The sequence below is a fragment of the Mus caroli genome, chromosome 15 (genome assembly GCF_900094665.2).
Source record: "Mus caroli chromosome 15, CAROLI_EIJ_v1.1, whole genome shotgun sequence".
NCBI lineage: Eukaryota > Metazoa > Chordata > Mammalia > Rodentia > Muridae > Mus > Mus caroli.
In genome coordinates, this window is record NC_034584.1 from 83407671 (window position 1) to 83419634 (window position 11964).

Genomic DNA, 11964 nt, shown 5'->3' on the forward strand with positions numbered 1-11964 from the left:
CAAGCTCTGATCAGCACCCTCGGGTGGACAGCTCCCTCGGCCACCCGTTAGGAGGTCTAGCGGGTTAGTAGGTCTAGCGCGGGTTAGGAGGTCTGGGTGGGTTAGGAGGTCTGGTGGATTAGGAGGTCTGGTGGGTTAGGAGGTCTGGTGGGTTCCTGACCAACTCTGCTTTTCGAATTTGCCGGGGCATGAACGCTGTTCCTAAGTCCTCGCCCATCACCCCTCCACGAGCCGTCCATCTCCCAGGAGCACTGCACACCGCTGTAACCAGAGGCTCGCATTCCCGGGTCGCGTTGGTCCTGGCTCCTGGGTCTACCGCACCCATTTCCCCCGCATCTCTCTTGGCTCTTGCAGAAACCTTTGGTCTACCAGCGTGTCTCTGCTTCCACCTATCCCTTCTCGCCTATTCCTCGCTAGGACCACGCAAGCCGCCCGCCAGCTCTCCCGACCAGAATCTCACCACCACCGCTACCACCACCACCTCGCATCCCGCATCCCCTCTCGGCTCGACCCCCATTCCTCCGCCCCCACCTCAGGCCCCGCCCTGCGCCACTCCCTCCCCTTACCCCTGCGGCGCGGCTTACTGCCGCGGTGTCCTGGCAGGGCGCTGAGGTGTGTCGCCGACGGGTGTCGCAGGGCGTGTCACGAGGTGAGTGGGGAGACAGAGGCCGCGAGCCTGAGCACCAAGGGCGCGCGGTGCTCCTCACCCCTCCCCCTCGCTGCCGGCCGGCGGTTCCAGGGAAGATGGCGGATCGCGCGGAGATGTTTTCTCTCTCCACCTTTCACTCGCTGTCGCCTCCCGGCTGCAGGTACGCATTCGGCGGGTCTCATCTTCCCGTAGGTCTCTTCGGCCTGCCACTCCACCCCATCGACTTCAACTACCCAGGCCAGGGCGCCTCCTTGGTTTGCAGGCCTCTGACTGATGCTCCCATCCCCCACCCTGGGCTCTGGGTCCCTCGGTGTTTGCTCCTTGTCGCGCAAACCCAATGGCACCCCCCCCTTACCCACCCACACACAGAGATACACATTCACTTTTCTTGTTGGGATACCGAACCGCACCCAGCCAGGACCGATGACCTAGCAAGGGTGCGGTCTCTCGATTGACCCTTTGAGGGATTTTAGGCAGGGTGTTCAGCACCTAGTCTGTTCCTGCCAGTGTCCTTTTGGCCTTGTTATGCCTCCTTCCATAAAGGCTAGGGCCTTGCCCTTAGCCCTCTTCCCTCCCAACCCCCTCCCCCCCCAGGACGGCAGAGAGTGAAATCAAGCTTGAAGCTCTGGGGGTGAGATGGGGAAGTTGGGATTGGAGGGGGCTGGATCTTTGGATGTAGGCCTGTTTCTGTAGGAGTGGATGGGGAACAGCTGGACCCCTCCCTCTCTTGTTGTCGCAGCCCCCCCCTCCCCCTGTTGGTTCAAGGTGTCTCCCCTGAGGCTGAAGCTGTGACCCACAGGGGCTGGGAGCTGAGCTGAAAAGGAGTGGGAGGGGTTTGTGGAGGGGTGCCTCCTCTGGGCTCATTCTCTGTGGTGGAGGAGGGGACCCAGGGGAGAGCAGTGCCTGGGGTCAAAAAACGACAAGGCTTTAGCCTGGGAGCTGGGGACCCTAGGAGCTGGACCTTTCCCACCAATGTCCTCAGGATCAGCTCTCAGGCCAGGAGCCTAGGTCAGGTGGTCCTCTGACCCTGGCATCCTCTTCAGGCCTCCCCAGGACATAAGCCTGGAAGAATTTGATGATGAAGACCTGTCTGAGATCACGGACGACTGTGGCCTGGGCCTTAGCTACGACTCGGACCACTGTGAGAAGGTGGGGAAAGGGGCTGGGTGTGTAGGGTCTGAGTAAGGAGGAGGTTCACACAGGCTCAGCCTCCCTAGCATGCTTGTGGGTTTAGGGAGTCTTGAGTTCAGCTGCCGTGCAAAAAAATCCTCTGCTCTTGCTGATAGCCCCTTGGTGCTGGTCTTCTTTCCTAACACGCCGAAGGCCCTTCAGAGGCTCTTATTTGGCAGATCTACCCAGCATAGTGCCACAAGAGGAGGTGTGCACCTTTGCCTGGGTGCTCCTGTCTTCAGATCACTCCCCACGAAAGCTCTAAACCCTCCATTTTCTCCCAAAACTCAACCTCTGTGGCCTGTCTAGCTCATCTCCCTTTCAGCCCTTCTGTCTATATGTTTCCATTTCTGCTCGTTTTGAGGAAATGCCGTGTGTCAAGGGCGGCGGGAGGGGGGGGTGCTTTACAGGCATTGAGCAGAGCCAGATAGCAGCCCCACCCCACCAACTCTCAGTTTAGGGGGGAGGGAGGGAGGGGGGCGGGAAGGTGAATACAAGTGAGAGATAGTGATCACCAGTATGCCAGTGGCCCGGTTCCAACTGGACACAGAGTGTGATGATGGGGAAGGGAATCCAATCCAGACGGAGGGAACCAGGAAGACTTCCCAGAGGAAATTTTAAGTCATAGAACCCGAGGTTAGCAGGAACCAGGCAGATGGGTTTAGGTAGGAGGGTGTGGAAGAGAGGAATTGCTGGCAGAAGGACTGGCTATGCCAGAGACCCTGGGGTTGGTACAGACTTGGTGAATCACCAGAGTGAAGGCGCTCCATGTTGATGCATTCTTCTGTTACATCTTATTGATGATGTTCCCATGGGAGTCAGCCAGTGCAGTGTGGATGCGGCCCTGTTCTGGTGGTCTTACAGTTTGGTGTGTAAGCCAGGAGCTGTGAACTGATAAAATGCTACAAAGGCAGCAGGCTGGCGGTGTACACATGATGGGGTTTGGGGGTGAATAAAACTGGGAGGTTAGTTGGGGTTACTCTGAGAACGTCTCCAAAATTTGGGCCCTTCCCAGAAGTGCAGTGATCAACCTGTGTCTTAAGCAGCTTTTTTGTTTATTTGTTTTTGTTTTTGTCTTTGTTTTTAATCAAACAAACCTCGCTCTGATGATGGGGTACAGTGAACTGGAAGGAACTCTTGAGTTTCCTGCTTCCTCCTCTTCTAGTGCCAGGGACTCCAGGTGATTGCTGTACTCTGGCCCAGCCCTGTCTTGTCCCCTCCTTCCTGCAGGACAGTCTCTCTCTGGGTCGCTCGGAGCAGCCACACCCTATCTGTTCCTTCCAAGATGATTTCCAGGAGTTTGAGATGATCGATGACAATGAGGAGGAGGAAGATGAGGAAGATGAGGAAGAGGAGGAAGAGGAGGAAGATGGAGACAGGCAGGGCAAAGCAGGGGGAGGGCCTGGTTCACAGGCACTTGCTGGAGAGTCCCTTATTCCCTCTCCTTCCCTAGAGGAGTCCCACAAGCTCCGACCCACCACTCTCCATCTGACTACACTTGGAGCACAGGTGAGCTTCCTGAGACATATAATACTCCAGTTGAGTTTGGAGCCTCTGTAGCAGGTTCTTCCTTCTCTCTGTTGATGGAGTGGTCCTCAGCTATACTGATTTGTCATCCTACCTAGGACTCTCTGAATAACAACAACGGAGGCTTTACCTCTGCACCCCCATCCTCCTGGCAGGAGACTGTGCTGCGTTCGCCAGCCCAGGAGCCCCTTAAAGGTGAGGCCTGGAGGCTGTTAGGAGCCCAGTGGAAGAGGGAGGGAAGGGAGGAATTGCTGCTTGCTTGAAGGAGGCCTGCTTTCTGGAGGCAGTAACCCAACTCCCTGCTCTGCAGAGCTACCAGCCCCTCTCCTGCCAGCAGAAGAGGAGCGCCATGAAGTACAGTCCCTTGCACACCCTGGTTGTGACTGTGAAGGGAACCAGCCCCCAGAGCCACCAGCATCATCAGGTGGGGCCTCCCCTTCCTCGGATCCTGGAATTGAGGCCGACTTGAGAAGCCACTCTAGTGGAGGCCACGAGGGTCGGCGAAGCAGTCAGGAGCTCTCATCACCAGGCTCGGACTCTGAGGATGCAGGCGGCGCTCGCCTAGGGCGCATGATCTCGTCCATTTCGGAGACAGAGCTGGAACTTAGCAGCGACGGTGGCAGCAGCAGTGGCCGCTCATCACATCTCACCAACTCCATCGAGGAGGCTTCTTCCCCAGCCTCGGAGCCTGAGCCGGAGCCCGAGCCACTACATGAACCTCCCCGCCGCCCTGCCTTCCTGCCTGTGGGCCAGGATGACACCAACAGCGAATATGAGTCGGGCTCTGAGTCTGAGCCTGACCTGAGCGAGGATGCTGACTCGCCCTGGCTGCTCAGCAACCTGGTGAGCCGCATGATCTCTGAGGGCTCCTCGCCCATTCGTTGCCCTGGCCAGTGCTTATCTCCTGCCCCACGCCTGCCAGAAGAGGCTGCGTCACAGGCCAACTCGGTACCCCAGGACTGCCAAGACCCTGAGGCAGTATCAGGGCCCCACGTGGAGTTGGTGGACATGGACACTCTTTGCGGGCCACCTCCGCCGGCGCCTGCCGCACCTCGGCTTGGTCCGGCGCAGCCTGGGCCATGCCTTTTCCTTAGTAACCCAACACGGGATACCATCACCCCGCTTTGGGCCACACCGGGACGCACTGCCCGTCCTGGCCGCTCCTGCTCTGCTGCCTGCTCGGAGGAGGAGGAGGAGGAGGAGGATGAGGAAGAGGACGAGGAGGATGAGGAGGATGCGGAGGACAGCGTGGTTCCCCCTGGCTCCAGGACTACAGGCTCTACTGCGCCGCTGGATGCCTCGCTGGTATACGACGCAGTTAAATACACACTAGTGGTGGATGAGCACACGCAGCTAGAGCTGGTGAGCCTGCGGCGCTGCGCAGGCCTGGGCAACGACAGTGAAGAGGACAGCAGTTGCGAGGCCAGTGAGGAAGAGGCGGGAGCTACGTTACTAGGCAGCGACCAGGTGCCAGAGGATGCTTCTCCTGACAGTCCCGACCTCACCTTCTCCAAGAAGTTCCTCAATGTCTTTGTCAACAGCACATCTCGATCCTCCAGTGAGTGGGGAGTGGGGAGACGTGGGGTGACCCCAGAGGAAGAAGTGCCATCCTGGCCTCAGGCCCTATCTGGTCCCCCAAAGTGTGTGTGTGTGTGCAGGGGGGGGGGTTAAATTTTAGAGATGGTCAAGGCTGGACCATTCTTTTTTTTCCCCCTAGAACAATGGGCAGTGTTTATCTCCGAGTGGCAGGGAGTCAGCTTCTAGTGGGTTGTTCTTCCTTTCTTCCTTGACTTAGGATGCCCAAGTTGCAAGGAGGGGATTTGGCTCTAGCCCACGGCCAGAGCCTTCAGTCCTTTTCTTTCTCCATGGTATTCCTTACTCTCTGCATCTCCGTCTCTCTTGTCTGTCTCTCAGGCACTGAGTCCTTTGGTCTTTTTTCCTGTGTGGTGAATGGGGAGGAGAGAGAGCAAACGCACCGGGCTGTCTTCAGGTACATTCACTCTCTTGGCCAAGATGACCCTTAGGACACTCCTGTAAGTGACCTGTCTCGGCCAGCATGGTTTCAATCAACCCTCTCACCTGACCTCAGGTTCATCCCTCGACACCCGGATGAGCTAGAACTAGATGTGGATGACCCCGTGCTGGTGGAGGCAGAAGAGGATGACTTTTGGTTTCGTGGCTTCAACATGCGCACCGGCGAGCGTGGAGTGTTCCCTGCCTTCTATGCCCATGCGGTACCTGGTCCTGCCAAGGACCTGCTGGGTAAGGTCCCACCTATAAGAGGTAGCTTGCCACCACAGACTTCCCCCTATATCACCCTTGGACTATGTGACTTCCTGTCCCTACCTCCCGCAGGGAGCAAGCGGAGCCCGTGCTGGGTGGATCGCTTCGATGTGCAGTTCTTGGGCTCCGTGGAGGTACCGTGTCACCAGGGCAATGGTATCCTGTGTGCAGCCATGCAAAAGGTCAGTGTGGAGATGGTGGCAGGCACAGGCTGGAGGCCCAGCTGAATGTCACTCCAGTCTCACAGGGTGTCACAGCTCCCGTGGCTCCAAGCCTTGAAGGGAGATGTTATATATAGGGCTGGCTCTCAGACCTGATTCAGAAGCCCAATCAGAAAGATCCAGAGAGAGCCAGGCGTTGGTGGCACACGCCTTTAATCCCAGCACTCGGGAGGCAGAGGCAGGCGGATTTCTGAGTTCGAGGCCAGCCTGGTCTACAGAGTGAGTTCCAGGACAGCCAGGGCTATACAGAGAAACCCTGTCTCGAAAACCAAAAAAAAAAAAAAGAAAAAGAAAGAAAGAAAGACCCAGAGCAGAGTGAAGCAGCTGTCTCTTTGGGTCTATTGGTCAGTTTAAGTAAAGCTCTCTCCTCTCTGCCGATTCCTCCTCCCTTAAGCCACCATCCTTCTGTCTGAAATTAAAGTCAACGCTCATGTCCTCTTCCCAGGAAATCCCTTGTCCACTCAGTGGACAGTTATCAGTACCTGCTGATCTGACTGGCAGAAACTGAGCCCGATGAGCCCTGGGTAGCAGGACAGAGCAGATCTAGATCAAAGAGCTCCGGCCAGGTTATGGGGATCACTCAGTGAGTGAGGTGGCTGGAAGTGTGGGCAGGACGAGTTCTTGGCACCTGGACCAAGCAAAGCTGCCTGGTCGGAACAGAAGGGAGGCGAGCTAGGTGCAGGGTGCAAAGTGATGACTGGCTTGTTCCGAGAGCAAACGTGCCCAAGGTCATCCTTCTGTCTTCCAGAATTGTCCCTGGGGCCTTATAGGTGCCAAGAGTACGAAGACAATCTAAAAATGAACAGAGGCAGAGAGAGAGAGAGAGAGAGAGAGAGAGAACCCATGATGGGTTCCTCATGGCCCCCTCCCCCACCTTCTTCTCTGACTTCTCCCTCAGATTGCCACAGCCCGGAAACTAACAGTCCACCTGCGCCCTCCTGCCTCTTGTGACCTTGAGATCTCTCTGCGGGGGGTCAAGCTGAGTCTCAGTGGAGGAGGACCTGAGGTGGGAGCGTGACAGACTGGGAACCAGAGGGAGGCCTGGAGGCGGTGGGAGTGTGGGGGTGGTTCAAGCCAGGGAAAACTGTGGGGCAGAGGCATCAAGGAGGCGTGGCATAGGGGCGGCCACAGGCTTTCCCTAGCCAATCTGGGATGGCTCACTTCCAGTTCCAGCGCTGCAGCCATTTCTTCCAGATGAAGAACATCTCATTCTGTGGCTGTCATCCCCGAAACAGCTGGTAAGCACTTACCTGGTCCCCCTGCATGCCTTCAAATGCCGCCGAGGGGGCCCGCCTGTTCCAATCCCTGCCCACCCTTAGGGCTCCACCCATACCGATTCGGTGCCCAATCCGTGCCAGTCAGGCTAGCTGCTGGTCCAGCTGCAGTCCTACAGAGATGCATTAGAATCCACCCCAGTTCTACTACCAGTCCTAAGGAAAGCTGTGATGGGTGCATGGTTACTTTGCTTTACTATGAAGTAGGCAGAGGCTGAGGAGTATCTGCGCCGCGCCTGGATACGGTTAGGGATACATGGTGTTAGGTATTAAGGGACTGCCTCCCTTAGCTGCCACAGACTGTGCCCTTCGGCAAGACACTAATGCTCTCTATGCTTAGTCTCCATCGATACATCCACCTCAGAGGGCTATTATGAAATGTGTGAATTAATATAAGTGCTTTAGATGGGGCCTTAATAATACTTACACATAACACCTGTTAGGTACGGGGCAGTGGATCTGATTGGCCGCAGTTTGAGGGTGGAGTAGGATCTGGAGTCTCAAGGTGCTCATCTGGACAACAGTTAGTATTAGTATTAATGGGGTGCCCAAGGCTAGGTCAGCGCTCTGACACCCACTTTGTCAATGTCCCCACAGCTATTTTGGCTTCATCACCAAACACCCGCTGCTAAGCCGCTTTGCCTGCCACGTCTTTGTGTCCCAGGAGTCTATGAGACCAGTGGCGCGGAGCGTGGGGTGAGTAGGAAGATGGAGCAGGAGCCCAGGGAGGATACAGGGCTCGGAAAGGCTCAGGCGCACGAAAGGGCGGGGCCTGGCTACCGGTTGCTAGAAAGGGTGCTGTGTGGACGTAGTTGCTACTCAAGTGCACAGCTGGGAAGAGCCCGGGCTAAGCACTGCCATCTCCTCTTTGCAGCCGGGCCTTCCTGGAGTACTACCAGGAGCACCTGGCGTTTGCCTGCCCTACAGAGGATATCTACCTGGAGTAGCAGCCACCTCCCTCAGCTCCCGTCTACACAGCTCTGAGTATCTCAAGGCCACTGTGGCTTGAGCAAGGACTGGATCGGGGACATTTGGAACCTTACGTTGTGGGAGTCTCTGGGCTGGGAACTTTTCTCCTTTATCCCCAGGTCATGGCTTTTGGGAGCTGTTTGGGGAGAGGAGCCTCAGCAGCCATATTTTTCTTCCGATGCATCTTTTCCTCTCCTGTCCTCATTTGTCCCGTTCCCCCCGACGGCCTTTCCTCTGTCTCTCGCCCCCTCTCTGTGCCTGTAGACCTTGCTCTTTGCTCTCTCTTTGGGAGGCAGAACTTTGAGGGAGGGGAGTAGGCTCAAGGTAACCGATGAAGTCAGGTTCCCTCCAGTGGTTCCCTCCTGCCCTTCTCTTGTGATTTATAAATGAATTTTAATTTTTATAGTGAATCTCAAGGGATCATCCCACCTTTGATCACAGGAAGGGATCCTAGCCCCCAAACTCACAAAGAGCTCGGGAAGGAGGGGGAGAGGGGTTTCTAAGAGAACCTTAGGGTAACTAGGTGGTTCTTGATGCTCACCCAAAGCCCCCAATGCTGCTAGGAGGAGGGCACCCCCAAAGGGTGCTCCCCACAGGTCATCTGCTTTTGCCGCTAACACCCCTTCAGTCCAGCGAGTGAGTATCTGCCCTGCGTGCTGCCACCTGCTGTGTACGTGGGCCCCGCCCCCACGGCATCAATAAACTCTGCTTGGTGTGACCCTGGCTGTTTTTAAGGTGGTGCCCAAGTGGGCTCCAGGTCTCAGGTACTGCCTGTGGTAATGGAAAGGGAGGACCCAGGGTGAGGGGGTTATGGGAGGAGTCTTCAGTGCTTTCTGAAGTCCTGTTGAGGGTGGATCACTGCATGCTGTGCTAGAAGAGCCATGCTAAAGGTGGTGTGGCCCTCACAGACATTTATTGCAAACACACTTGAGTTTCTGCAGAGATAGCCCAGGAAAGAAGGCACTGGCCACAGACCCTGTGTCTTTCCCATTTGGAGTATGGGGAGAGGCGTGGCTCAGATCTTGGTGGAGGTGGTGGTGGTGGTGGTGATGTGTGTGCCACAAACAACTTGAGAAACAATGTTTGTGGGTCTCAAAAATTAGTATTTTTTAAAAGTCTTACACAGTAAGAAAATTGACCGTTTTTTGGGTTTGTTTTGTCTTGTTAAACAACAACAACAAAAAGGTGACTTTAGATCCTCACCAAGATTCTCTCCTGGGACCCCTGAGTGACTCCAACCTCAGGGGAATGATCCTTATGACAGTAGGTGGTCCCTGACCTTAAGCAGAACTACAGAAAGAGAAGGGGTGGTGGTTGTGAGCGACACAGTGTACAAAGGGATGTTTCGACAGTTTGCTACATTAAAAAAAAAAAAAAAAAAAAAAAGCCCTTGTCATAGCCTGGCATGGTAGCACATACTTAACATCCAAGAACACTGAATGCTGAGACAGGATGACTGTGAACTTAAGGCCAACCTAGGCTATATGATGTGATCCTGTCCCTCGTCCCCTCCCCCTGAAAAAAGAGTAGTAACTATAAAAGTCATCTTTACTTAAAGGTTACTTCAGTGTGCCAACAAACAAAAAAAAATATTCACAGTGTATGTGAATATCAGGGACGAAGACCAGTTGCTGTGGAATTGTCAATTTTTAGCTCATGTGCCGGGGAACATCCCATGTGTCCAGGAAAACCTGTAAATATCTTTTTCTGCTACTTAGTGATGCTGTAGTGAGACAGAGAGCCACTTGGGGGCGGTATGAAACCTGTTCCCCTGTGCTGGATGATGGAGTCGTGGCCTCCAGACCTGCGCAGCTTTGCAGCAGAGACCATTCCACCTCACCTCCAGTTCCTTATCCTTTCTGTCCTGTTTCCCTCCCAGGGCCCAGTCTTCCTCCCTTGACCCTCTATGTCTCTTTTGTTTTGTTTTTGTTTTGTTTTTGTTTTTTTTCATATGGTTAGCATTTTTTCCTCCTGTCTGGCAATTAGGACAGCTGTGGGACATGCTTGGTGGCCTTTCCTTGCTGCTTTCCTCCTACCTCTCTGGTTGCCCCACAAGCCTTGTCCTGTCCTGGGTTCTTCCTTACTGGCTTCAAAGCAGGCAAGCATAGGGAATAGTTTAGTAAACTGGGACTCCACTTGGTCTAGGCTACACCCCTTTTCTAATGATGCACTTGGCAGCCTGACATCCTTGCCTGCATGCACTATGCACATGCACCCCTCTCCATGTACCCAGCATCCTATTGGTAAACCAGGACCCCCCACCTACCCTGAGATGCACAGGTAGTCCACTCTGGAAAGTCAGATCAGCTTCTCCTTCCCTTAAGGATTACTAAACTTAAGATCCTATTCTGTCATAGTACAGTTATGTCTAGTATCAGGATGAGGAGACTGGTTTGGTGTGAACTGGATTGGGGTGCATGTGCATTAAGGCAAAATATTCTGTAGATGAACTTTTAGGGAGACTTCCCTATCTACCATTTAAGACCTATGCATAGTTGGGCATGCAGACGATTAAAGCAAGATGCATTATGGGAGGGGAACTGTGCACTGGACAGAGGGTTTCTGTATTCCAAGCCTGCCTTCCAAAATAGAGAACCACCCAAACTATGCCAATAGCATCTCCTCCTTCCTTTAGTCTCCGTAATAGAAGTCTCCAGGCAACAACCTCGAGCCCTCGAGCGTAGTGTCTTCTTCACTCATGTGGCCCTCGGTCACTCTTGACAGCATATTTGACCTGTACTATCGCTTTGCTTTGAATAAAACTAACCTGGCTTATAAGGTGTGTTGCTTATCTCGGTCTCTCACATCAGATGCCAAGAGCCCGAAAATACCCAGTCCACACCAAGACCACCTCCCACAGCACCGACCACGAGGACAGATGTGTTGTGTTGCCCACTAACTCCCTGCTCCAGTTGACAGCACAATAGCTCCCATAGAGCCAAACAGTTGCTCACTGGGCTAGTGCTGAGAAGGATCACTTACTTGTAGAGGACCCTGTGTCTGCTCCGGGGATACCACACACACTTTGAACTAAAGATTGAATTTATAAGAGACTATTCCCCCCACCCCCAGCCCCACTATATCCAATTGTCTTCTTTCTGTGTTTTACCTTTTTTTTTTTCTTCTCAGTTACCCGAACCTCACGGCTAAGGATAAACCTGATTCCTCTTGCCACCCTCACCTCCATCTTGACATCCTTCAATCTGTCTATGGTCCCCACCTTCTTGACTTGGATCAAATTGCTTGAGTTTCCTCCCTGACCTTTGTACAAAACAAAAACAAAAACCAACCAACCAACCAAACAAACAAACCAAAACAGACTCCTTGGGGCTCCCCATTTCCCTAAGCACCTGCAACCACCTGGGTAGATCACTGTCCTTAAATGCTGCAGCAATTCCTTTTAGATCTCAGCCTGATCTACCCACACTCCTCTCCAGCTCCCTTCCCCTCCCCCTGCTACTACCAGTGTTCCATGAATACCTGCTGCCAGTGCCTGTTTGTTGCCTGGCAACCATCCCCCTGGGCATTAGGAGCCTGGATCCTTGGGTCACCTGCTTTATTCCTTGTTGCTGTAATACCCTAGATCCTCCAGGCAGTGCAGCATCTGGTTTGATGCAAAAACCTCAGAGCTCTGTGGAATACTTCTAACTCTGTCTTAGTTAGGGTTTTACTGCTGTGACCAAGGCACCTCTCATAAGGACAACATTTAATTGAGGCTGGCTTACAGGTTCAGAGGTTCAGTCCATTATCATCTAGGCAGGCATGGTGCAGGAGGAGCTGAGAGTTCTACATCTTCATCGGAAGGCTGCTAGAAGAAGACTGGCTTCCAGGCATCTAGGATAAGGGTCTTAAAGCTCACACCCACAGTGAC

General features: G+C 54.1%; 1 protein-coding gene across 1 annotated transcript; it reads left to right on the forward strand.

Annotated features, from left to right (window-relative positions):
- Positions 1-364: 364 nt before the first annotated feature.
- On the forward strand, positions 365-10871 carry Mapk8ip2 (mitogen-activated protein kinase 8 interacting protein 2). Its single transcript, XM_021183315.2, has 12 exons — positions 365-809; positions 1693-1798; positions 3050-3328; positions 3445-3541; positions 3657-4904; positions 5261-5336; positions 5436-5608; positions 5702-5811; positions 6749-6856; positions 7018-7088; positions 7722-7820; positions 7999-10871. The coding sequence occupies exons 1-12, from the start codon at positions 745-747 to the stop codon at positions 8069-8071; spliced, it is 2505 nt and encodes an 834-aa protein (XP_021038974.1). The 5' UTR covers positions 365-744; the 3' UTR covers positions 8072-10871.
- The last annotated feature ends 1093 nt before the right edge of the window (positions 10872-11964 follow it).